Consider the following 27,972-nt stretch of genomic DNA (forward strand, 5'->3'; position numbering starts at 1 on the left):
CAGCATTTCCCTGTGGTTATTTCAATCAGTGAGTGTTTCACTGGTCTGTCCCTTAGGAACCTGACTACCCTGCAGCAGGAAGAGGTTTTGTCAATCAAACCCACTTGCTGGGAAATATGGATAAGCAGACAGGTCAGTGCTGGTTTCTGTCACTTTAGGCCCTTTCCTGTGGAGCTGCACCCAGGTCAAGACTGTTCATATCCAAGGGTTACATAGGATATGTAACCCTTCACCAGCTCTCAGCCCAGGTGAGCCAGAAGTGATGCTGCTGTTCAACTGAGTGACAATCTCAGCAGCACTAAAAGGCCCTCACAGACCTCTTCTTTGTAGGAACAACAGAACTGCAAAGTAGCATGCAGAAAATCTGGCAATCTCCCTTCAGGGAGAGCTCTCTCAGGACTGGAACTGAGATCTGGAACTTGGGAGGTGCAAGGACATTTCATACTTTCCCACTCAGAATTAACTGATGCAGAAGTCTTCTTTCCTATTTCACTCCCACTCATTAGCTCTCTCTCATTAAATTCTTTACTTGACACACCCACTCATGCTCATACCAATTATTAAATTTTTCAAAATCATCAATGTATTTCCTTCAGAAGCTGGAGAAAGATTGTTATTTCTATTTTTAAGCATCGAGAAGCTGGTGCCAGTTTTTCCACTAAACTGACTTTGTGTATTATAAATGATAATTCCTGGGGGAGTTATAACATCCATATTTTCCAAGCATGGTGAGAGTGTTTATTAGTATTATTTTTTTAAACTTACATGTCTGTCACTCTACTATGCTTTAACAAGTTCATCTAAATAACTTCAAGCAGTTTACAAACACCAGTTAACTGAGCCTGAAATATAAACCACTGTTGTTTCCTTCCTATCTGCTGTGCCGTGGGTAAATTACCTGAGACATTCAGGTTGTAGAAGTTAAGCTTTATGGAAACTGCATTACATCTAACAAAGCCCTCTGCAATGGAAATACTGTAGCAAGTGACTCACTGTCCCTGGTGAGTTTTGCTCGTACATGCAACCCAAATATAGGATGGAAGCATCCCTGCTAAGGAAGTTAGGATAGAGTTAAGGAAGAACACTAAGACTCTCAGTTTTGAACTACTTTGGCCCTAAGTTTGGCAGATGTTTAATTTAGTGCACAAAGTAAGATTTTTATTCTTATCTCCTCTCTTCAGTAGCATAGATCACTGACCAGGTCTGTAAGCTTGTGTTTAATTCTAGAGCATTGCCCACACAACTGACAGGTCAGCGTCTCAAAGGTTTCCTCAGTTTTGCAAGGCAACATTTTGGCCATCATTTGCTTCTTCCTTGGCATGCAAACTCTGAAGCTGCTCAGGGGCCTTAGTGGCCGTGGGACATCCAGTGGTGGTATTTGCAAAGCATGGCTGTCTTCTTGTCATAGCAAGAGATTATACCCAACCATGTGGAATCTGTGCTCACTTAGGAGTAACTCTCTTATGATAATTATCAGGGCAATATTTGGGCACCTTTGTACAGAAAAATGTTACATTGCAAAAACCAATGCATCCACAAGGGCACTTACAAGAGACCATGTGATGAGCTGGTTCAGCCAGCCAACAAATAATCAAGACTACAAAACATTTTCCCATATTTTTCTTGTACTTTTCCCACAAAAACAGAATGGAAAACATCACATCTGTAACTGTGATTCCTGAAAAATATTAGGGAAAGACAATGAGCGGTATGATGAGACACTTCTGACTGTTACAACTCTCTAAACACAAGGAAATGAGAGGAGAGGAATTAACTGGGACTGATAGAAACTAGTATCCTGAAAGGACACCTGCTTCCTGATACAACTATCTACGTAAGAGAGAGAAATTTGAAAACTGGAGGGTTCTGCAGCATCACCACTGACTTATTTCTCAAAAGCTTTGCCTTAATATCACAGCTGGGTCCAATTGGAGATTGAAGGTGTCAATTGTCATCATCTCACTTATATCCTTATAAATATATGCTTTAAATAAATATATGCTTATAAAATTATGCTTTTCTGCAGCTGTTTTTTGGTCACTAGCTGTCTCTACTTCTCAGTTGTTTTCTGCCCTTCTTACTACCTCTTCTGTCTCTTGCACTTGACACAATGCTGGCTGTCCTGCCTGTTTCCAGCTTGTGTGGATGTCTGCAGCAGCTGCTGAGCAGCGCTCTCTGTGCCGTGGAGAAACAGGATGGACACCACATCTGGGCTCTCTTGGAGCCTGAGAGCAGCCACCAGGCACAAGGTCTCTGCTGTGGCTGCCCTGAAATACCAATACCAGCAGAACACAAATGCAAACCACTCCTCAGGGGGCACAGGACTGGAGAACAGACTGAAAGTTTATGTTACCCCATTTGAACCTGGGCTGGTTCTTGAAATCTCAGAGTTTCCTTTCCTACATGTCTTAGATTTTTCTTATAAGGAAGACAGGAACTTTCTTGCTGCTTAAATGTGAGTAGAAACATTGATATTGGTACAGATTGAGAATACTGAGCTTTCTGAGCAAGTAATGATGGACTTCATTGATCTTTACACTGGACTCTGCTTTTTAGCTAAAGCTGATACTTCATTTTTCCTAATACAAAATACTCTCATGCCTTTTAAATTAGATTGTGGATCAAAATTTATTTTCTAACTCATTATATTTCCTTATTTTTTTCCAAATTGTAATTTCACTGCACAGTACTCTCCATATCATTAACACCCCCAGGAACACTTCTCACCACAGTGTTAATGCCAATTAAAAATCTGTTCTCAGTGTGCTGCCTCTACTTGCTGAAAAGGAAATAAATTAAAAAGATAAAATCTTACCAGAGGATACCAAGTAAACACCCTCTCCCTGTCATAAAAATATGGGAATAGAAGGGTCTTTACTTGAGGATATGGCAAATGCCACAGTTAGGAGAGCTGGATACTCTGAGTACCCAGAGGATGATGCATCAGTCTGGGACGGGGGAGTCCTGGGGAGCTACTTGCTGCTTCCTGCTGTGGCTTCTCTCAGGAGCCATGCCAGGCTTTTTCACTCTGTTTTTTCCATTCCATCTTAAAAGTAATTTGCTCTCTGCTCTGCCACTTGGGCTGAATAGCTGTCTCATGATGCCATTGCTCCATTTTACTTCATTTGTGACTCAAATTTTACCACCACAGCTGACAACTGTTAACAAGATGCTGAGAGGGACATGCGTGGCCATGCTCCCAGGACAAGACGCCTCTGTTCCTAATGTCACAGCAAATACCACCTTGCCCGGGGTCACATGTCTGCTCTCCACCTGTCTCAGCTGAGGGCCCATTTCCCCAGCAGAAGAGGAGATGGACAGTTAAAGCTACAGTTGGCTGTTTTCACACCAAATTCACCCCAAGCAGAGGGGAGCTCAGGCTCCTGGAGGCCATGGACACACACCACGACAAAGTCCCTTCCCCATTCACTGCCTGCTACTGCTCCTTCCAGACCATGCCCAGGTGACTCCTGCTCCCTCCCTGCACCCTGGTGTACCAGCCAGCTGGCAAAGCAGAGACCTGGCAGCATCAGCAGCCCAAAAGGCACAGCTGCTACAGCAGCAGCCAAAACACGCCCTGCAGCTGCCAGCGCCTGTCCTGGAGAGATGGGATATGGCAGAAGGGGCTCAGCACAGGGCCCGGACCCATGGACAGCAGCAATGTGTCCCTGCGGCACCCACGGCAACCAACTCCAAGGAGAAGCCAATCCGAGTGCAATTTTCTGATGTATCTGCAGTTTCTGTCAGAAAGATCTAAACAAAATTGAAGGCTGCAACACCTGGGAGTCCTCAGATCATCTCTGTGCAGTGCTCAGCTTTGCTCTGTGCACGCTGGCACTGCCACAGGGGTGCAGAAGGCAGGCTGTGCTTAACACTTCTGTTCTGGTAGCTCCCAGCTTTCCTAGAGGTGGACCAGGGTGACAGAAACAAGGAAAGAATGATAGGTACCACAAGAAGGCTTTCCTCAGTCAGCTGTGAATGATGGGAAGAAAGGAGCCTGTGAGCATGTAGGAACAGAGCAAGCTTGAAGGATGGAGGGATCTGAAGGGATCAGTCACACAGTGGTGAGTAGGTGGCAGCTGTAGCTTTGATCAAAGAACTGCCACTGCAAGCTGGCTTTTAAGGGAGTAAGTGCCTTCTTGGGGGCAAGGGAAAAAAAAAAAAGGAAGGGGAATGCAAGCAGATCATGCAGAGATCTACAGAGCACTGATGATGTTTAGGCTTTGAGAGAGTAATGAACTTAGACCTTCTGAGTGCGCTTCAATCCCCTGCTCTGCAGCTGCTCCCAGCCCCACTCTGTCCCCACCATGAGGCTTACAGGGATTATGAGGTAAGATGAAGCAAACAACCTGAAATAGCATCCCACTCCTGCCTTAAGACCTTGATTAGGAGCACACGCACATTTTGTATGTACACATGCAAAGAGCTAATCACCTACCTGCCCTGCCAAACCACAAACACCAACTGCTATTTCAGTAAATATAACTGAAATAAAACATAAGTATAACTGAAAGATAACATAACTTCTCCCATTCTTCTTAAATGTGGGACTGAAAGAGGCTGCTGTCCTGGCCCCTCTTATCCTGAGGGGTCTCAAGCCTTGCAGCAATAAATAGGATCTGGGAATCTGCAGGTACTTTCAAGCATTCATGCAGAAATAGTACTTGCTGGTTTTATGATAACTTGGTACAAAAGTTACAACTAAGAAAACCTGGACAAGGGAAAAGAAGGTCAAGTTAAGGATGATACAAGAATGGTAATGAATTTGATGTGTTCACACAGCTGCAGAACTGCAATGTCTCTTTCTACAGCCACACAGACTACATTGTGTCCTTTCACTGTTCCCAAATGTTCCATGTCCCTTGCCTACGGATATCTGGGAATAAAACTAACACATATTACTTTGCCAACCACTTGCAATCTCAGCAGGGTCAAAGACTGTAAAATTTCTGGAGGTTTATTAAAGCTGCTGTGGCATTGCACAGATCAGATACCAGCTGCTGCCAAGAAAAGTATCCTGCCCATGGCTCCAAACTTTAAGGACAGGGAAGATCTAATAGCAACCTGTCCATTTTTGCAGCACATAAACCTGAGTGAAGCCATCCAGAATCAAACATATGGAAGTTTTAGTTCCCCTGTTTTTTGTTTGATCATCCAGCTCAACCTGAGAGATGGACTGTGGGAGTGTGGATGTTCGGGACTGCACATGGACATGGGAGACCAGATTCCTTCTCCTGCTTCTGGAGGAGATCAGAGCAAGTGATGAAGAACAATATTCTCCTCTGCAGTGCCACAGAAAAGGGCCAGCCTGGTAGCCATTTAGCACTGAGCTCTGGCACAAAGCTCTGGCAAAAAGCTCTGGCTGTGGTTTGATGTGAACTCTGGTCCTCTTGCCCTGTACAAAGCTGAAAGCACTCCCAGCACTGAAATGTCAGTGCTGTTTGTGCCCTTCTCTGTGACTGCCTCTGCCAAAGCTTCCCCGAGGAGTGGCTACGCTGACGTGGGCAGCAGCAGTTTGCATTAAGCAAATCCCAAGCAACCATGTTCCAATGGAACTTCTAAAAGTGCTTTCAGAAGAGAGGACCTTGCAGTACTTAGAGCTGTTTGTCAAGGTATTCTGGGAATTAGCCCAAAGAAGCACTGGAAGCTGTGTGACAAAGCAACCACATTTGGTCTTCGCAAAAGTAAGGTCTTACCTCTCTTTCCCAAGGGTTTCTACAGGTCTTTTGGAGCTTTCAGAGAGAAGCTGTTTCTCTCTTGTCTTTTAAAGCACATTTACACATCAAATTAGAAGTACGAGCCAGCCAATTTAAACACATCCACAGTCTGGATGAAGCTAGCAGGAAGGAAGCACAGCAGCTCTCAAGACAGAGCAGCCTGAGCTTCATCATTGCTGAAAGCAAAGCACGAACTCTCCCGAGACCTTTATGTTTCTAGTCTGGTTGCTAATGCTACAAAAGCACATACAGAAGCCTATCACATATATCTCATTATTCTTACTCGGGCTAATTAGGAGAGCACTAACACAGGCTCTGATCCCTCACACTGCTGTTTTGCTGTTGAGGCACATGGTCCTTTTTTTGGCTGCTGGAGCACCAGATCAGATGCAGTGGAAATTACTGCTGTACTTCACTGCTGCAGGGAGTGCTGTCATCTGAGACCATGTGGTGCTGCAGTCCTGACAGGAGGGACATTTTTGCCCATGTTGTGGCTCTGTGCCATCTTTATCTCCTCATCCCCACGCAGGTGCCTGGAGGCTCCCAGTGGTGGCAGGGAGAGGCTGGTGCTCTGTAAATGTCTGCGGGTTGGCAGCACACCAGGGAGTGGGACTTGGATGGCAAGCAAGTTGTACTGCCTGCAGTTTCAGTGGTGGAGTTGGCAAGAACCACCCCAAACAAACTGAGTTGGGGTCCCATTTTGTGGCTGTCTGGCATTACAGCCTTATCTACACTTGGACAAGTGATTCCACTGGCTAATCTAACTCCAGCTATCAGCAGAACCGTAGGGATTGCCAAGGCTGAACTAAGTGTGGTTTCCATGAGAATCCAGGCAGAAGTACAGCAAAAATTGCAGCTCCTTGGTCTGCCTCTGGCTTTTGCAAGTACCACTACATTACTATTGGCCTTCAAGCTGAGGTTTCCACTTAAGCTTGACCAAGCTTACAGTAAATTCCTGCTGCATCATAAGCAAGCTCCTTTTAAGTTCATTGTCAAGATATATCACTTCTACACTATATGCTGCCTTCTCCCCCTCCTCTTCTCTAGCTGAGCAGGCAAAGGAGAATTTGCTGCTTCCAAATACCCCTCTCCTCATCCTCTAGCAGGCCCAGCATGGGTCTTGGATGACATTAACACCACTGGGTCAGAAATGGAGACTTTGAACAAAACCAGGCAGCTGCCTCCCAGAGCAGAGAGTGACCTTGGTCTGCTTCAAGAAGGCGTGGGTGGCAGCGCCAGGCTTGCAGAGCGGGCTGTGCCCTCTGATCACCCCTCTTCCTGGCCTTCCCCAGCTGCCTAAGCCCTGGGAGGGGGTGTTTGGCTGCACCCCCTGTGCAGCATATATCACTCCTCTCTGAATGAGGCACAAGTAAAGGGGTGCTTCGGTACCCAGTTTGCATTAACTAAATATTTTTCTGATTCAGCCTGTGAAAGCTACAGATGAACAGAAAAAAATCCTAAATAAAATCTCAGTGCAAAGTTTGAAGTAAAGGTAATGTTCATCACTTAATATATTTTTAAATGTAATTGTTTAGGTGTTAGGTGATTATTTTCCCCCCACAGAAAATATTGATTATAAATCACCTTTTGTTCTCATTTAACTTTTCTTAGTGCAACTACAGTCAAAAGAAGCATAAATAGACCTGCCTCGGAGTGCTGAAATCTGAAAACTGTATAAATTTTTGAATTTTTAATAAAACAAAACCTTTTTACAAAACATCAGTTATTTAGACAAAGCAATTTTCACTGCAAGTGGAAACATTTTCTACCATTTGTACATAAATATTAAAAATGTGATTAGAAAAAAATCATGCCCCTTACTTTTCAGTGTACAGCTAGCTTTTATCAAGGCTGATAAAATTACTAGAAACTAGGCTTTCTTCTCATAAGCATTTACAGAACTGGTAAGAAGCCTCTCACCTCAAATTTATTTCTAACCCCAAAGGTCTGTTCTCTGAAGAATAGATTGGTGGACAAAAAAAGAGGGAGCTAGAATTCATGTTTTAAATTGCAGCTACAATTCAAACATGTCATTTTAAATTGAGGTCAATTAAAAGTTTGGGAGAAAAATATGTAAGATCACAGCATATAACAACAACCTACAAGAAAATATATACGTTAATCATAAGAGCAAGCAATGCCAGTTTCACAGTTTAAACATACACATTTTAATACTGACCAACAGGCGTGTCCTCTGAAAGGCTGAGAAGTGCCATGTTCCCATTTGTGCTTCTGGCTCCATTATCAAAGAAATAGGGGGCATAATTTGCCTGAACTGCAATAAAAACAAAACAGAAGCCAAACAAAAGCATTTTGTAGGCGACAGTTATTTGGCTGTCTCAGTTACCTGACTCTCAGTAAACAGGAGCTGTTTAGGGAATACAGGGAGTGTAAAACACACCCAGTTGCTGCAAAGGACTTTCAGAACTGTATCTGTATAGATATTTTTAATAAAATTACTTCTACATGCCACTGTGCCAGTATTTACACAGCAGGAAATAGAGTATATAAAAAACCTCCCAACCAACAGAAACAAAACAAATAGCAGGATCTCCCTTAAAAAAAACTCAACCAGGTCCAGACAGCTTCAATGAAAAGTTAACTTCTTCAGTTTGCAATGATGGAACACCTCTCCCCTACTGTACACATACAAGCCTGAAACTTTGCAGTGCCTTGGTACCTTACCCAGTATTCTAAGCACATCCTGACTTAAAATTATGCCTACTACATGAGCAATTAGCCATAATTAAATACTTACTTGCTGCCAGACAACAGCAAAGTTAAAAAAAAAAAACAAAACAAAAAACAACAAATTAGTTGTCATTCCACTGACTGACTGTTAGAGATCAAAATAGCCCATTTGAAACAAAACTGCAAGTATATAAACACAAAGGGTAACATTTGCACAAGCACCAGTTGCCATGGAAAATATTTCAGAACAACATTACATCAGTAAGGATACTACAGGATTTAAGGTTATGCTTGTATTCTCCTATATTTTTTACTTAGCAAAGTGATTATTGTACTCACCCAGGCAAACATGCACCAAACTGAGAAATAAGGAGGGGGTGAAATGCCTTACATGCTTCATCCCACTGAAGAAAGAGCCAACTTCTTCTGTGTTTTAAGGGCTTGGTTTTTGTTGGTTTTATTTATTTTTATTTTTTTATCTCTCTGAAATGTCCAGGAAAGTGCCCTTCAGACTGATGTAGCAGAGAAATGTGGAAGAGGCAGTAACAGATGCTAAGATGTTAAGCGGATGACACGTCTTAATTTCTGAGGAATTTAAAGACGCTCCTTCCTACCACCTAATTAGACCAATTACTTTGCAGGGAGCTGTGGGACTCGTCTCTGAGACAAGATTTGGAGGAATCAGTGTAACTCTCATGTTTTGCCGTTGGTACTGTATTTGTGCTGTCCAAACACACAAGTCAGGGAGAAGGTAAAGTAGAAATTTGTTTTCTTTCTGAACTCTATCTTTAATTCTCTAAGACAGTTCTGTTTTTAAGTACTAAAAGAAGTTTAATTTTATTTTAGCTCTGGTAATCTTGAGAAATTACAATAGAAGAAAATCTAGTACTGGCAAAAACAATATAAATGATTGTTACAATTTAAAACAAAGCACTTATGATAGCAAAAAAATACACAACATTGCTTATTAAAAATGCAGAAGTCAAAATGTTCTTTTTATGAATTGGCCTGATCATTTAATTCTTAAACTGCATGAATTGCTGAAAGCATCTTTTACTTTCAGCAGGAAATTTTCAACATACTAAGAAGTGTGTTTAACCATCAACACATTGAAAAAGTTAACAGGATAGCTTTTTAAAATTGCTTGGTTTGACATATGAAAGGTGTTTCCACTAACTAAAAATACATCTATTGCAATACACTATATAGTTAAAAATCAGCCACACTGAGGATGCTCACAGATAAATGTGCTTGAAAGGAGCTCCATCAGTGACAGCACGCGACTCAGTGACCCCTGTGGGCCCTTGCAGCTCAGGTGAGTCAGTGCAGCACCCGGCTGCCAAGCGCTGAGACGTTTACCTGTGAGCTGAGCTCTCTCAACCTGACCTGCAGCAAAGCACTTGCTCCTTGAGGATGTGTTAATGGAGTTTTCTGGGTTAATCGAGAGCCAGAGTGAAAGACATGTCCAAGGAATTAACCAGAGTCCCCATCCCAGGGCTCTGAAACCGGCAGAAGCTGCGCGTGCTGGGTGGCTGCAGTGGCACGGGCGAGGTGGGCACATGCAGTGGAAGCGCTGAACGCAGGTGCAGGGCCAGGAAGCGGCTTCACACAGGGCAGCAGTGGAAGCTTGGCCTCCCTCAGCCACCCACGTATTTTATCATTGCTAGCTGAAGCTGCAGAGGGAAGCGGGTGATTGTTACCCAGACATAACCCCACAGACAGAGTCTCCCCTCCCAGCCCCGGCCGTGGGGTGCAGAGCTGAAGATGGGCAGTGCTCCAAGGACAGCTTCCATCACTCAGGGAGGGGAGGGACAGGCGGGGCAGCTCCAATGTAACTTTCCTGCAGAAGGAGATGACAGCTAGGTTCTGTCACACATTTATAGTGTACCTTACCCTGACAGATGCTGGAGGGGGCCATGGGGAGGCCTTTGCTGCAGACAGTGCTGTGCTGCTCCCATGCTGTGGACAGGGCTTGTGGGCACCTGCAGATCCCCTGGGATCCACAGTGCTGCTGGCAGGACACCTCTGCCTGCAGAACACATCAACTGTAAGGCTCTCTGAAGGAGAAAAGCAAAACTCTTGGGTCAATATTAACAAAACTCATCATGCATAATGAAATTTGCCAGAGAATGGTACAGAGAGCAAAAGAAGGCTGCAAATGGATGAGACAAATCAATGAAGACTGGGTTTGCTAATGACTAACAAATGTGATGACACAGATGCAAACCCTGGTTCAGTACAGCACTACATTATCACCTGCCAGAAGCTTGGAAGTCAAACCAGGGGAAGGCTCTTTAACATCTTGATCTCTTTCTGACCATCTCCTATGGGATCAAACCTTTGTTCTGACTCTATGATTATATTTGTAGAGCACTATTTACAAAAGCTCCACGTTGAACCAATCTGTGACTGCAGCAGTGGCCTGTAAAGCTCAGGGAAACCTGCAGCAGGCAACTATGAAAAACAAATGTATTTTTAGTGCATTCAAATTCATGATATGGGGATCCAAAGCTGAAAACTGTGTGGGAGCAGATACACATATAGAAGATGGATATAAATTTAGTCCCTGTTACAGATTTAATCACCCACCTCTGTCAAAAATAGTATTAAACCACTGATAAAAATCACAGAAATAGATCTGCATGGTGCCCAAAAGAAAATATAAATAGTATCTAAATGTCTTCTCATCTGCCTCCTCAATCCAGAACTAACAACATGATTCTTTTCTACAGAGAATTTTCCTAGAAGAAGTGATGAAGAGCTCTTGTCAAAGTTAATAGCTGTCTGTTCCCCTGGGGATCTGAATCTCTAGGGCCTGCATCTCCAAGGAAGCAAAATGCCTCCCTCCTGAATTTCAATGAGTTTGAGCTCTTAATCCCCTTACATAGCTAATATGTGTCTATGCACAGTCAGATCCATACCTAACACAGCAACATTCAGAGTTGTTTTTTTCTGTCAGAAAATACACTTTGATCAAAACCAACACAGCTCATGGATCCAGGGTTATTTTGATGAATTTTCTCCTTTGGAAGAAAAGGGGCAGGAGGGGTTTTCAGGAAAGCAGTACCTTCTGTCCCAACATTTTTGGGAATGGTAGCATGTCTCTCTCTATGTAGAAGAAACTTGCTATTTTGTACATGTTTAGCATATCAAGTAGCAAGAAACATAAAAGAAAAATGAAATATACCCATCTGATCTCAAATATACCCACCTGATCCGGACCAACTGGTTTCCCAGGGTTTTGTTTACCATTCAGTACAAAAAACATTCAGAAAAGATTCCCATACCTTCAGAACAGAAGTTTGGGTGACTGATTAGCAATATCTACTGGAGCTTGTTAGACAACCTGAATTTTTATACAATTTAAGTTCAAATGTTGGAGGATGCTACATTAATGCAGTGAATATTTTTCTGACTTCCCCACCTCTGAGTGCAGCTGGAGTGTACTGGGATATACAAGTGCATGGCTGTAAAACTGCTGGATTGTGCACTGAGAAGCCCCTGGGATGCCCTGAGCCATGGGTGCTTTTCTTCCCCCAAGACAAAGCTACTTCCCAACATGAAACTAGATCATTGCTGGGCACAGGGGCCAGACACAAAACCAGCCACATGCAAGGCCAGCTCCTGCCCTGCTAACTCTCATCTCTTTGAGCCTTTGAGAATCTTGGAGAATCCTGGGCCCCACCATGTTCAGTTTTAGCCCTAAATGTTAAGCCTAAGACTAGTAATCCTCCTTAATCAAAAATGGCTGACAAGAAAGGGGCTTTCACCGCTACCAAGAGCTGCACTTTTTCTGTTTACATAGCCCTGAATGGGGGAACTGTGGTCCCACAAAGACAGCTACTCTCAAGCCCAGTCCCAAAGCACAGCCTAAAATGTTGGCCAGACTAGAACGGGCAGCAGATGCCAAAATAAAATAGCACCTAAAGTTCCCCAGGAGCTCAGGGTGGGGGCAGTGGGAGGCCTGCTCACAGCTGAGGGAGTGAGTGCCCTGCTGTGCCACTGGAATCCCAGCTGGCACCTGTGCTGGCAGGCTGAGCACAGGGCATGACTGAGCTGGTACGGAGGGAAATTACTCATTCCACATCGTGAGTGGCCCTTCCACATCAGGGTGATCACATCAGAGCTGCCCACCTGGGGAATGCCTGCTTGGCATATAAATGGGAGGTTTTCATGAGTTGCATTTCGATCAGTTTTTGGATGCTTACATGCATTTGCAATTTAAAAATAGTGAGAAAAATAAAATGAAAGAAGTAACAGATATTATTTTCCACTGTCCTGCTTTGCTTTTTAGCTACTATGTACTGTCTTCAGATTTTGTGTTTCCATTTTCCTCTGTTCTATGCTCTGGACAAGTATTGATAAGTAATAAAGTTCACACTCATATAGCAACAGTTAAAGCTATTTTATATGCTTGTCCTTGAATTTAGGGTGTATATAACATTAGGCATTACCCTGGAGAGGAATATTCAGCATTTTTTGTGTGCACATTTGGGTGTGTCAATAAATTCAACGTAGAAAGTGCTGCACATTTTATATAAACTCAGCATGGGCAGAAAGACACCAAGTCACACTTGTGGCCTACTCTTTGTAAATCACATGCTAAAAGGGGCTGTGGAACTTACCATTGATACCTGGAGGCATTATACACAGCACAGTTCACTCAGAATTCCTCATGCAATTCTGCAAAGGAGAGAAGTGGAGACTCAGTCAAATTTTCTCAAAACTCTGTGTATTCTCACATCTTTGAAAGTGATTGGGAAGTTCTTTTTTAGCTTGAAATCAAAGGAAGGGGCTATGACAAAAACCATAGGTAAGACAGACACCCTAACGACCCCGGCCCCAGCTGGGCTGTCCCTTACACACCAAAGTTCAGTAGCAAGTCCCACAGCATGGTGTGAGCAAGAATTGTCTCAGCTGATCTCCAAACACCTTAGGAGCAGCAGGACACGCTGAGGTAAGGTAAATGTAATGATCGCACTCGTTGCCTGGGTGTTTGCTCCCTTGTTGACACCTGGGAGGGGTCCGAGCACACTTGTTTCACCAGAGCTGAGACACAGTTAAACACACAGCTCCCACCACAATCCAAACAAAACACTCTGCCTGCCCAAACGACATCATTCCTCCTCCTAAACAGCTCCCTGCAAAGGACTGAGAGATGACTGCTACTGGGGCATATCATCACTCTCCACCAATTTCCATTAATACAGAATACAGGTGATGCTGGAAATACAGGAACAGCTGTTGATGACATTTCAGATGACTGGTTTTGGTGGTGAAGAATTTTACATTTTCGTAGCACAGCACCATACCTTCTGTCTGATTGCAGGGAGAAACTATAGGAGTTGGGGAATCTGCAAGAACCTGGGCCAGTTTGTTGGTAGGAGAGAAAAGACTCAAGTCCCTCAGAAGTCTTCAAGGTCCATCTCTACATTTTGAATTACCAACTGCGAGAGAGAAACAGACTTACATTAGGTCAAACCTTGCTCAGTAGGAACTACAAAAGAGGATTAGTCCTATGTTTTGGGGGTTATATCTAATCAGAGATGTGTGCTTGAGTCCTTGACATTGTCACTAAACTCTGTTCCTCCCAGTTGCCAGAACAAATATACCACCTCCTAAATGAGAGTTTCTGCATCTCTCCACAGCCCACTCTCATCACTTAGGATAGGCAAATTTGTTAAAATGACATGAAAGTTTTAGTAGTCATGACACATTAAAATGCAAACAAATAAACACCTCTTTCTTCCTCTCACTTTTATTTTCTTGCTATTAATGGAATGAATTTAACATTCCAAAAGGAAAATGAGCTCATTGTTACAGTTCTGACACATGGGGGTTTTCATATCTAGCACAGAGAGTCTATAAATAATCAGCCAAAGATCATTAAATTCACATAAAAGTAATCAAAAGATACTGATGTTATTATGAGTGATCTTGATTAAATTTATAAACCTCTCTTACTTCAGTAATTCCAGGCTGAAAGTGCCACTGTACTGTTTGGTTTAAGGAATTTAATGAACAACATGAGTTCTAACTCAGCTGTCTACACATCCTTTTTTATATTGCAGCTCCACTAAGCAGCTACGCCAAACCTCAGCAGTGTGCAGGAGAATGGTGAAACCTGGGTCGTACCATAGAATGGTTGTGCTGGAAGGGACCTTTAAAGCTCATCTAGTCCAAAGCCCTGCAATGAGCAATGACCTCTTCAACTAGATCAGGTTTCTCCTGAATGTTTCCAGGGACAGGGCATCTACAGCTTCTCAGGGCAGCCTGTGCCAGTATTTCAGCACCCTCATCAGAAAAAATTTAGTCTGATAAAACACATTGCATGAAAAAGACTTTGTAACTCAACTGATTCAGGAAGATACACCCAAAGAGCAGAAGAAGGAAAACATTCCCAATTTATGGAAAGAAAAGCCAAGATTTAGAGAGGCGACTACCAGCATTATATCAGCTTGAGGCCCTCAGGTTTGAACCCCCCCCATTTTGGGTAACAAGAACAGGAATACTCAGCTATGATGTTCTTATCACCAAAGGAATTTAAATATTACAATGTCAGGAAAACAGAGGGAGAGCAAACACCAAATATTTACCAGTTTTAGCATTTCCACAATGGCTTTAAAACAGACAGAGTGCTTTCCCAGCAAAATGTGCTGGGCATTTTTTCCACACAGGTAAAGAGATGGTACTTTCATCCCATCAGAAAAAAATGCTAGTCTACACACCAAAAATCTCAGAGCATTTGTCTGCATGATTTATCATGAGTTATTGTCATTCACTGTGGGTGGCAGCAGAGGTTTGGGGAACTCCTGGGAAAAAGCAGTAACTTCATCTCAGATACAGCTTCTCCTGGTTTTAGTCTGCCAAAAAGTGTTTTATAGCAGTCGCAAAAAAGGTGCTGCAGGTAACTGAGAAAAGGGGAACATTTTCTGCAGATGCTAAGTAATTAAAGTTCTTGCTATCCATTTTGGTAGCTTAGAGGCTTTTAAAGACCACTGCAAAATCCATTTACAATTCAGTAACTTTCCTTCTTTGGAGCTACGAATCAGTCTCCTCGTTTTCTTTTGACAGGGATGGAAAATGAACAAATAGTCCCTAGAATATCCAGGTATATTTAGCTAGCCTACATTCACTTCAGCAGCATGTTCTGTGATGGATGTGGTGCTGTGGAGCATGACACAGATCTGTGTGAAGGATGCCATTTAGCAGCAGACCGGCAGTCCAAGTTATTTATGAAAGAACTAGTATTGTTCATTGTTTTGCCTGTAAAAATTATACATATAACTCAGAGTTGGGGTGTGAATAATGAATAAATCAAGATTTTATAGTTTACTCAGTGTGGCTGAGAAAAATAACGAGACTTGTTTAGGCAGAGCAAAGAAACACTTGTGTTCTCCCCATAAATCTCCTGGCTGGTGTGCAAGCCATAGGCATCCCTGTGTGGATGTCCTGCTTACAAGACTGTAACATGACTTGTTGAACATGATGTATGAAAATGAAACATGCTCCTTTCAGTGCCTTGTCTGACCAGTACAGGAATGGCATGAATGCAAAGAATACAGGTGAACCAAACTCTCAGTATGGAGATCAGCTCTGAACCACACCAGCCCTGTGGCCACAGGGGCTGATGCAGCCCCCAGATTTTACTCAGGTAAACAAATGCATGACACTGTGACTGCAGGTGGCTCTTCCTATGATCTCTCTTGGGAATGCAGGGGTGTGCCTAAACCATTCTCAAAACGAAATCACACAAGTCAGCAACTCTCACACTGGACTAAGTGACAAGGTACTTACCTTGTTAGGGTATGGAGATCCCATTGGCCAGGGCATACACCAGCCTTTGCCTTGGATTGCTGTGTCCAGAGGAAACCTGAATATCCAGGCAGCCTTATACCAAAGCAGTGCTTGTCCTTAACCTAAAAAACAAGATATGTGTTACAACAGATTTTCTATTACAAGAATATTAAATACTCAGCTTTGAAGTAATTTACCTCCAAAACACATGGGACTACTGCTCTAGTCCCACTCGCATTTTCCATCAACTATCTACTCTTTGCCTGGAGAGATTTCTACAATCAGCGTGTGTATATGCTTCTCAAATCAAATAGCTTAACCTGGTGAAAGCCCAAAGATTGTCTCTTCATTCCTACTAGCTGTACCTATGAGCACTGTGCTCTCACCATCTCCTCCCACAATTTCTAGCACTTTATCTCAAAATGCTGTACTTACTTGGCTTTTCTTTTAACAATCTATCAATAAGATAAATCAAAAGAACTACAAAGCAAGAATCTCAACAAGAGATGTTAAATTGAGGAATTAATAAAATATCTGAGAAAAGACTTTCACATCTGCTAACTAAGATGACACAATCCAAAGTTACTGCAGTGAATGCTTAAATACAAATTAAATGACAAAAAAATCCCTTATCATACTGTGGCTTTAAGATGATTATATGGGGCCTTGAAACAGAGATGTTAAAATCCTGTAAGTGTCCTTGGTACAAAATTAGCATCTGAAAGCAAAAAAAAAAAAAAAAAAAAAAAAAAAAAAAAAAAAAACCACACAAAACAATGCAGTCCCATTTTACAACATATTTTTTGAAAATATACACTCCAGTCAGTCTCATGGACAGAATTTCATGAAGACAAATGAATGTAGTTCAGCAAAAGAGGAAATTCAGACCACAGAATTTCTTTGAGATCCCACATAGACAAAGAAGGGGTGAAGGACCATTGTGCCAAGAGGCAAAATATTAATTTTCTATTCAATGAGAACTGACAAGGAAGAAGAAGACATGACATGTTTAGGAGCAAAAGAAAGCATGGAAAGAATGTTGAGGAAGGAAATAGAAAGTTCTGTTCAAAAGACAGGAAAAAGTGCAAAGCACATTTTATAATAAAATTATGAAAAGTAGATTGACTTTACTGCTCAGAATCAAGGATCTGTTTTAAAAACTGCTGAGTCCTGACTTAAATGGAAATTTAAGAGGAGGTCCTTTCAAAGACTATCAGAGATTGAGTTTATAAGATTAAGGTCAAGACACACAGAGTGCTTTCTCTCTTTTCATCAACCATGCTCCTGAAGATGTGTGCAGAATAAAGCAGCAGCATTGGTACATATTTAACTAAGTAAAATAAAATGATGAATTTTTTAACCTTGGAACACTCAAACAACATCAAGATAAGAGCTCAGTGACAACTGCCATCATTTATGGTTTCCCAAGTAATGGAAGCTAACAACAGGAAAGCCACTGAGTCAAAAAGAACACTTTAAAGAGGGACTTGGAGACACTACTGCATTATCTCAGCTCATACAGAATCATTATCTCACCTCACTGCTTCTCTGATAGCATTCATAAACAGATGGACTTCGTCACACTTTTTTTTTTTCCAATGAAAACATCTTCCTATACAGGCATATTGATCCCTTGGGGAGAAATCTGTGATGCAAATAGGTTTTAGCATTGTTCAGTGAACAGAAGACACAACTGGCACTGACTGGGACACAGGGTTCCGGGACAATGCAAACAGGAAGTTTTGTGTGGAGGTCCCACCTAGCAAAGACAGCATTTTCCAGTGCACTTCAGTTTTGGGAGACAATTTGAAGCACGTGTGACAGAGATTTGCTTTTCGCAGACCAGGTAAGCACCAAAGGATGTCCCAGGAACATTTTGCCCCCTGAGGCTGGCATCAGTGCTGAAGATCAAACAACACAGCAAAACCCAGAAGAAAAGCACTCTTCTTCACTGACCTAAGGAGCACCTTGCTTGTCAGGTGTTTGACAAGAAACCCTGTTGCTGTTTGGCTTTTGCACTCAGAGCTCCTTTAGCCAGGATGCAACCATTGCTGTGACTGTAACACACATCACAAATGGAGTGCACAGCAATGCAGTTAAATGATCATACATGTTGCAGTTGAGATGGCCACAACACACAGAGTATCACCACACAATTTCAGAAAGCTTCAGCCCATACAGAGTAACACCTTACCACATCAGAAGGCTTCAAGCATTGCCCTTCTTGCTCTTCAGCCCAACCTTTTATAGCCCTGATTGTTCATGCAGTGCACCTGTGTGCCCTCTGTTCCCTTTGGTGGTTGCTCAGTGCACCTGGGCACTCCTTGGCTCATTGCTGCCAATGCTGCTCACCTGCTTCTCACAGCTGTGCCCACTGGGGATGAGGCTGGGCCCAGCCCCACCTCAATCACCACACTCTGTGTGCCTACAGGTACAGGTGCCTGGTGGGCAGTTAACAAACTGGCATATTTGTGTGGTGGAACCTTTGAATGCTGGGGCTCCAGTGCCTCCTAGACCAGGTGTAAATCATCAGCCCTGAGTGCCTGTGCTGTATGAACAGCTGGAAGCAAGCAGCTCTTAAAAGAACATCCCAGATGCAGCCTGAGTGTCTGACAGAAACTGGGCCTGGTGTGAGAACTTCTTGGGAGAACTACTATATGGGAAACATATCTATATATCTATATATATATATATATATATGTGAAAAGTCAGAATTTTAGAAGCATATAATGTACTTAGGCAAGTGGGGGAAAACAGAAATATATATATATATATATATATATATAGATAGTTTATTTAACAAATTTGCCAAAGTACAGAACACAGTTTGTTACCAGAACATAACCTGCTAGGTAGAGACAACTTATAACAGAACACATAAGAAATTAGTTGCTAGGTAAATGCCATAAAGATAAGAAAACTTAGTAAAGCAAGACTCGGGTATTGCTGAAACCCATAAAGCAGAACCTCTTGCTTAAGGAGCCAGCAAGAACCAGGCTCCTGGTTTTGGCCAGGACAAACTCACCTGAGAGAAAGCCAAACCTCCACTGCACCTGCCCAGAAGAAAGGGTCAAGCAGTAAACATCAAGGAGGATGATGTTACTTCATCAAAGATGTCCACCCAGGACCACCAGGAGATGTGGCACCACCAAAGACTCTGGGAAGGCAATGGGCAGGCAGAGAGGTGTGGGCTTGGGGGATCAATGTGTATTTAAACCTGGAATCTGTCTCACCAGGTACACATGTCTTTGGTGGAAATATCCTCCATGCGTCCCAGCTGGAGTAAAACATACCTGCAACATTATTCCAGTTGGAATAAAACATACCTGCTTTACAATTTTTAATTGTAAAGCCCTTATTCTGCAAATCAGCTGAGGTTGTTGTGGCTGTGAGCCTGCAGAAGCCAGACCAGTCACGTTCACCTGAGGATTACTCACAGACACATAGCGACCTGATTTCTCTGATAAGGTGTTCAGAGCCTGACCAGATGGCATTGTGAGTGTAAGGTGCTTATCCTATAGGAAATCTGTCCTTAGCTCCCTTGTGGAGCATCAGCCTGGAAATGTGGGCTTAAATCCCTCCTTCACACTTACAGATATTCACAGTCAGTACATCTTAAACACACAAACAGATGTTGGCACAAAGGCTGAATGACAGTGTGAACAAATCCATATCCAGATACTGAACTTTTCTAGCAGACATCCACTACTGAGACACTGAAAGCAGAAGTAATTCCTGGGAATTCCTTCTGTACCAAGAGTCCTGCTCTAAGATCAGAAGACAAAGCATAATGAACAGTTATATGTTCAAAAGCAAGGTAGATGATCCAATGGCTGCTGTAAGTCATATGATACTGAAGGCTACTGGAAACCACAGGCATACGTGGATTGGAACCAACACCCTTGCTCCTGCCATTAGAGGGCTCTCTTTGCTCCCCAACAGCAACTGAAAAATGAGTGCTGCAGAGCAATTATCTATGGTAAAGATAACTGCTTATATCTAATGACAACTGAAGTAAAAAAGACTGTGTAAGTGGGTTTTCCCCTCAGTCTACAAGAGGGACAAAAGATACAAGCTTTGGATAAATTCTTCTCAGAAAAAAATTTGGTAAAAAGTGCACATGCATCTGACCTGCCTGCACAATCTGACAATATTTTCCTAAAACTAGCTAGCAATAACTTTGGACAAAACAGAGTCAGGCAACAGGTCCTCAGACTTGATCCAAAGAACACTGAAGCCATGAGTCTTCTATTCAGTTTTGGCAAGAGTTAGCCATGCATCTACACAGGAAATACCCTTCTGCTTTTATAGTCCAGCTGAGCTTATTGTTTGAGATGAAATTGTTCACAGAGGAGTGTAGTTTTCCTTGGCAAATGGGATCACAAGAAGTTGCCCCTTTAGTCCACACTTTGGATAAACAGAACTTTGCCAGAGCCAAAATCCTGAATTCCTTGAGGACACCTGGGCCCTTGCATCAGTTGTAAACCAGTCTAGAGAGCTGAAAAACCAACATCAAGAGCCCCCATTACACCTTTTGGGATAATATTTTGTATAAAGAAAATATATTTTATTTCTCCTACTCCACACTTAGAAAAAGAAATCCCAAAACTTGCCTCTAAACCAACAGTCCCTGTCAGCAGGGATCATTTCTCCCATGCTCCTGACAATTCACAGTCATAGTGCCAAATAAAACAGACTGATTTGGTGTTAGCTAGTGGTATTAATCTGTGAACAAAGTGAGGAGGCACCTGGCTCACTTAATTGACAGGGTCAGACCAGGATTCAACATCTGTTCTGTCAGGCATAGAGACACTTCAGAAACATCTTTATTGCAACTTAAGGGCTGTGCAATTTTCTTGCTTGACAGCCGACTGCACACAAAAACACAAGACACAAAAAATGCATTTGTCAGCTTGGACAAGATAAATTTAGTTTATATAAGCATACAGCTTGTGTATTTTGAAAAGCCACTGAGCAAATGCGTTTCTCTTCCGGTAATGCCAGACAAATACATGTAGAAGTGAAAGGAAAATAAAAAGGAAGAACAGATGCCTGTAAGTGAAACCATGATCAGATGGTAGCTCTGTTGTACCACATGGAGAATGGCCTGGTCAAACTCTGCTGAGGAATTACTCTCAAGAGGACACACAACATTCTGATACCTCTACATGAAGCAACAAATAATTTGGGCAGCAGTCACAATACATGCTGAAATGATAAGGAGGTTCCTGCTGTAGTCTGCTCAGCCAAGGCTAGGACTTCAGACAAGTAACATCTTTAACTGCAATAGCCCCCAACCAGGGAAACTTCATGAGTGCATTAAATTATGTCCTGGGATCTCTCCAGAGATCCAGAGTTGTCACAGCATATGCCATAGCACATACTGCAGTCGGGACGGCCACCACACACAGAGTACCACCACACAGTTTCAGAAGGCTTTAGGCATTCACCTATACACAGTAACACCTTACCAGATCAGAAGGCTTCAGCTGCCTGCCCAAACAGAATATCACCATGTCACTTCAGAAGGCTGCAAGCATCTGCCCTTCTTGTTCTTCAGCCCAGCCTTTTATAGCCCTGATTGTTCATGCAGTGCACCTGTGTGCCCTCTGTTCCCTTTGGTGGTTGCTCAGAGCACCTGGGCACTCCATGGCTCATCGCTGTCAATGCTGCTCACCTGCTTCTCACAGCTGTGCCCACTGGGGATGAGGCTGGGCCCAGCCCCACCCCAATTACCACACTCTGTGTACCTACACAGAGTATTTCTGTGAGAATCATTTTAGTGGTCTCTGGGGCTTATGCTTTTTTTTTTATCAGAGGGAATATCTTGCGTGGAGGAGGGTTGGAGAGTTTGGAGCATGCTGTTTGGAGGGTGTAAGGCAAAGAGGAAAATCTTAGAGCATTTTTTCAGATATAAAAGAAAAGGCCTTAAACTCACATTAGAGAACAGAATCTTCAAACCTGTTAGTGAAGCTTTATACAGAGCTGTAAACTTATGGCCATATTTTACAGAGAAAAACCCTGTTGCAAAAAATACCAAAAATGCTTTTTACATTTACTTGCCATTTATATTCTACAGATTCTTTCTGTGAGCTCCACAAAACAATAGAAATAAAATAGGTTGGCTCTCTGATCAGCAACTGAACAATGATACACAGTCCTTTCACCAACCTCCTGACTCAGAGGTCTTGCAAGGAGGACTGGCAGTTCCTTTATACTTGATATAAAAAATGCTGTACATGGTCAGGTCTTGAAAAATAGGAAGCTGAGTGTCATATCTACCTACTCTCAAATCCAATATGGAAATAAAGTAATAGCAAGCACACAGAAAACCCAGAAATAGGTTCAATTGGTCAGTACAATAGAAACATTCTCAATAAAGAGCAGGACCCTGAGCAAGTGCCCATAAACCTGACCTTTTGGAATTGCATTTGCCTGTGTGAGTTACAACAGACCTCTGACTGTTCCCATTCAACTCCCCCAAATTGTGAAGGGCACCAAAACCATTTCTATCACACTGACAATTATGTTAAGAGAAAGAGTAGTACTATGAGTACTGACGGAAAAATTACAATTTGCAATCTGCAATTTACCCAGCAGCAGAAAAGGTTTCTACTCCTCCTCATATTCACTAGAAGAAGAACTGAATTTATGAACGACCAAGTAATTCAGTTTTAAGGCCTCTCCCCCAGGCAGAGAAATAGCAACAATGCAGAGGACAGTTAGGAAAGGACAGAAGATACATGGCTAAAGTATCCGTGGGTGCTTCAGTTTCTCTGTAATTCAGCCTTTTGGTATTATTCGCATTTATTTCATGCTCCAGTAAGCTTTGTTTATTGAGGTGATCACACAACTCCGTTGTCTTGAAAGAACAGCTGCCTTCTGGCTTCAGAGGAACAGATGAAATCTGATTAGGTTCAATATCTTTTCAGTATGCTCTTCAATAACCACCTGATGACACTCTTAAGGAAGTTAAAACAAGGCCACTTTGATTTTAAAGTCAGATTTAGCCCCCTCGGAGGACATATTGAAAAGCTTACTTGAATCTGGGACATCACCACTATTTTAATAAACTGCTTATCTAGTTTCTCAGCTCTTTGTAAATGATGAGATTTTTATTATTTGTAGAATTCTACTTCCAAGTGGATTGCAAGCACTGAGCACAAGGGCTGCAGGAAAAATCATCAATGATTGAGGATCATAAAAACAAACACCTTTGTTAATATAAAATATATGATTCAAGAAAAGGTTAAATATGCATGTGTTCTGATAACTGGAAACAAAAGCATCAGCCCTTTACCACCTTTTAGGCAATGGAATGCAAACCAGTGCAGTTCAGCTACCTCTTAATTCTCTTAACTGAGGAGCTAAATCCCTCCTTGGTGCAGAGCAATATTCCACAAAGTCTGGTGGCAGCCAGACAACTTTGCCTGACTCTTTCTGCCAGGTTAATTCTATCAAAGGTGCCTGAGTGAAGGAAGGAATAAACAGTAACGAAGCCTTTCGCCAAACACAAAGCAATGTACACTCATGTCCTGTCTGTGAAAGGAGGGTCTTCAAGATAGTGAAGCACTGTTGGCTGTGCATGTAGGCAGATGCTTTTCACCCTCCTCTCAGTCTGCTTATTTTAGCTGTGGAAGTGGTCCAGAAAACACAGGGTCTCGCCAACGACAAGGATTGCAGTGTCTTGTTTCCCTTGGAGTAATTTTAAAACTTATACCTGTAAAACAAACATGAAAAAGAGAGAAAATTGAGAGATTTGTTTAATTGGGAGTGTGGAGAATGGCACAAAACTTTAATATCTGAAGTTCAGCCCTGTTTGTGTGGGCAGACTTAGATTAGCAGTGATCTGAAAGGGACGTGATGGTGATTTTTTTTTTCTTTTCATTAGGTTGCTGGAGGTCACTGACACGCAGCAGCCTATTATCCCTTTAGTGAGGGTACTCAGTCACTGAAGGTTTGCTGCTGCTGGAGCTTTCCATAGTCAGGTGAAGGTCTTCATAGACACAGGATGGTGCTACTGTCTCTCCAGAGCTTGAATTCTGCAATTGACACATTAAACAGTATATTCCCCTTACTATCATCACATTCTCCCTATTTCCTGGTCAGAAGCCATAGATTGACATTGGCTTGAAGCCTTTGCTTTCTGGGACAGCAATTGTTTCTGATGGAATGACAACATCCTAGGAAATCAGTGGTTTTCCTTCAAAAGAAGTAGCCAGTGTGGTTATATATGGTTATACATAACCCTCTCCTCAAGCCACACTGAGCTGGTCTCCAGGTGGCTTCGCAGCTTGCCCATGGCAATTGCCCAGCACAAAGAACAGTGCAGAGCAATGCTGAAAAACAGTCCTTGTGCTCTGCCTGCAGACTATAAGGCAAATAATATCCCCCCAAAAAAGACAGCACAAGTCACCCAGAAATCTCATAGCAACAACAAAAAACAAAGCCAAGATTGTACAATTCCAGTCAAGAGCTGCACATTAAACAAAAGAATTCAGCTTTGGGCAGCTGCTGCATTAGGCCCAAGCTTTTACAACTGCATTTCAGTAAGAGTAGAAACATTTCAGATCAAGCATTTTGATTCAAGCAGATCTGAGGAAGTAATTTGTAGCAGAAAGATGCATCCTATGAGGAAGCAAATAAACAACAATCCCTGACCTAAAAAAGGTTTGGCTGGAGGTAAGGACAGGAGATGATTACAGTAAGCATATTGGAATGCTCTGAGAACCAGGGCAGAGTGTAATGGGACAAGCAAAGATCATAAAGTATTACTGTGTTTGCAGCAGAGAAAAGCATTTCACATTCCCTCTGTAGGAGACCTTTGTGGTGAATTTACAGGTTTTAATGGAGTGCTTCCTTTGTACTCCTTTCTTCCTCCCAGCACAATAACCTTCTATTGCTCTGTGAGACCAGCACCACTGGACTTCATCCCCAGGAAACAGCAGTCTGCTTTCAAAGGAACATTCTCTTTGCAAGCACTTTCAGCAGAGAGTTTTCATGCCTGTTGCATGTAAAAAAACCTGAAACACCCCCTATTTTGTCTGATAGCAGAAAGTACTCAGATTGAATAGCCACAGCTGTGCTGATCACATGAAGTCTCAGTAAGGTGGAAAAGGCACAGGATGAGGCAGGCAGCAGCACGTGCAATCCAGCTCAGGCAGGAGTGACAGAAGCTACCTCTGTGCCTCTGGCATTGCACATCCCCCCAGGCCTTGTGGGCCAGCTGGGAACCTGCTATTGCTCAAGTCCTCAGTTGCTACTACACCTGCTGATTAAATGAGGAGCCCCAGACAGCTATAAACCTCTGACCCATAATAATTTTGCAATTTGTTCACTGCTCCTGGTACCAATGGGACTCTGCCTATAAAACAGAGCCCATGATTCAGCACTGGGAGACTGGACAGGAAGGAAAGGCTCCAGTTAAAGGAAAACTGTAGAGTAACACAAAGATTTCCACCTAAGATACCTAAATATAAAAAGTAATAAAGCATTTAAGATGTTCTATCAGCTAGAATGAATTTGTTTGGAACTTGAAATTAGTAATTTTATGATTAAAAGATTAGAAATAGGAAATAAACTATTTTAGATCAAATTCTTTATCTTTAGAGTTTAACAGAAGTTATCAGCTAGACATTTTATTGAATTTAGAAACATTAAGATTTAAGATGCTAAGATTCTAAAGAGAATACTAACCCTTTTATCTTAGACTTCTTCAGGGTTTAGCTTTTTTTCCACTGGGGTCTCAGTGAAACCAGGGATATTATGTACTTTTACTTGCACAGTCTTTAGATGCACATATTTAGAAAAAATTCAATCTCAGCTAATTCTTGTTCCTGGTAGACCTGTGGGTTCAAAAATAGGATTTTTGGGAATTTACAGAACCACACTTTGGCTGATCTCTCAAAACATAAAGATGAATGGTGACGGAATACAGCAGAGCAAAGCCAGGATAATATTTCACTTCTGCAACTGTTATCAATGAGGAACACTGATACTCCTTTAATCAAACTTGATCATATTTCTCTTGATTGTTTTATACTGTGGGCATTAAATGGATTCTAACCTCTTCTAATCTTATTTCTTCCCAATCCAAACACTCAGTAGTTTCCTAAGAAAAAGAGAACAAGTTCTCAGTGATTCAATGAAGCTAATATTTACCTGCATGGAAAATTCTGTGAAGTTTGCATCCTATGGAAAAAACCCAGAGTGCTGTGATTTCTTTCTAATGATCACCTAATTCATCTAATGAAACTGTAAACCTTTTTACCTTCATGTGGATTTTTTTTGCGTTTGGGTACTTTTGGGCAGCAGCGTCTTCTAAGCTTCTGACCTAAGGGTGAAAAATAATAATGTGTCAGAGTCCACAGACATTTTGCTACTGTATTTACCACTGACATTCTTGTATGGAGAGATCTGTAAAACAAAGGATTATCATGACTGATTTTAGATCTCTGCACAGCTTTGTCCCTAGTGTGGAACAGGAATTTATTTGCTCTTTTTCATTATTACTCATAGATACATCAGATACACATTGTAAAGACTTCTTTGTCCTTCAAAATGACACACTGGCAGGTGCAACAATTATAGTTACACCACCTTAAGAAAATATAAAGAATTACCATCAGGAAAAAAGGGCATCTCTATGTCCAGATGCACAGGAGTGTAAAATAAATTGTTTTGGATGGGCAAAGCCACTGAAATATTCCCTCCCACCACACCTAAATAAGTGAGCTGTTGACTGCAGTTGACCACAGTGCTGGTCACAATAAAGGGGGAAAAAAAGGTTTACTCTGGAGCTGGGATGGAGCAGAAAGGACAGAGACAGATGATTTCTCATCAACAAAGTCTAACATATGGTCGATGTTTCTAGAAACCACTGAGGCACAGTTTACAGCCAAGGCTGGTGATGGAGGCTGAGCTATCTTATCACCATTATTAAGTTCTGATGTAACAGGTTTAACATACAAAGTACATTTATCTTGCACACCCAGACACTGACACTTTGACATCAGTGTTTACAGATAAGCAAGAGTGTCCTTTGCACGTTTCCTCCCCACCTTCTGACTCATGGAAGTACCATGCACATCAACAAAAAGGAAACACTATTAAGGGAACTGGCAGGTATTAATTTGTGTTTTATTGATATGGCCATATCAATAAAGCACAAACCTATCCTTCCAGGACAGGCTTCCTTTATGCTCCTGAAGACACATCTAGAAATTCTCCAACTCCCTTTGCACTGATCCTAAAGTTTCCTTCAAGTGTCATGGAAAAACCTGAATAGAAAGAAGTAGAAAAGGCAAAGGGAGCAGAAGGGCTTCAGGTACCACTGCTCTGGCAAATAGCTCTACCAGCACAGACACCAATAAATGAGAAAACTGGGCAGCTGACTTAACCAATTAAAAACAGTTTCCACATGTTTCTCCTTGCTCATATTTACACATAAAACAATTCTTAGAAGGTTTCTCGAAAATATCAGGCATGGCAAGTCTGCTGTTCCTGACCTTTGGACACTTAGCTTATTTGTTTTTCTTTATCTCACATTTACTCTCTAATTCTTGTATAAAATACACATTGTGAAAAATCATGGTGAGTCTCAGTGATTCACAATATTAAACCTCAGAACACAGATTAAGGTAAAAGTTAATCATGCTGTGCAACAGGCAATAACAGAGGAAACACTACTGTACAAACCAAAGCACTGATATGCCACCACATTCTGCAGTCTAAGTCCTTTTCTAAGTTCAATCTTCTTTATTGTCAA

The 27,972-nt window shown here is 42.1% G+C and overlaps 1 protein-coding gene across 9 annotated transcripts in view; it reads right to left on the minus strand.

The window, feature by feature from the left end:
- The window catches only part of CDHR1 (cadherin related family member 1), a 341,860-nt gene that overhangs the window by 34,752 nt on the left and 279,136 nt on the right, over positions 1 to 27,972 (minus strand). For 4 of the 9 annotated variants that reach the window (XM_068197284.1, XM_068197279.1, XM_068197286.1 and 1 more), the window contains exons 2-5: positions 16,206 to 16,327; positions 13,034 to 13,091; positions 8,748 to 8,891; positions 7,897 to 7,992 (exon numbers count right to left, since the gene is read on the minus strand). In XM_068197284.1, the coding sequence (XP_068053385.1) occupies positions 7,897 to 7,992; positions 8,748 to 8,808 (157 nt within the window). In that variant the 5' untranslated portion in view covers positions 8,809 to 8,891; positions 13,034 to 13,091; positions 16,206 to 16,327. Of the gene's footprint in view, positions 1 to 7,896; positions 7,993 to 8,747; positions 8,892 to 13,033; positions 13,092 to 16,205; positions 16,328 to 16,843; positions 16,902 to 18,399; positions 18,417 to 21,367; positions 21,520 to 27,972 lie in introns of those variants that run through there. The other 5 variants (XM_068197281.1, XM_068197280.1, XM_068197282.1 and 2 more) reach the window with 5 other exon arrangements.

Source organism: Anomalospiza imberbis, chromosome 8 (genome assembly GCF_031753505.1).
Source record: "Anomalospiza imberbis isolate Cuckoo-Finch-1a 21T00152 chromosome 8, ASM3175350v1, whole genome shotgun sequence".
NCBI lineage: Eukaryota > Metazoa > Chordata > Aves > Passeriformes > Viduidae > Anomalospiza > Anomalospiza imberbis.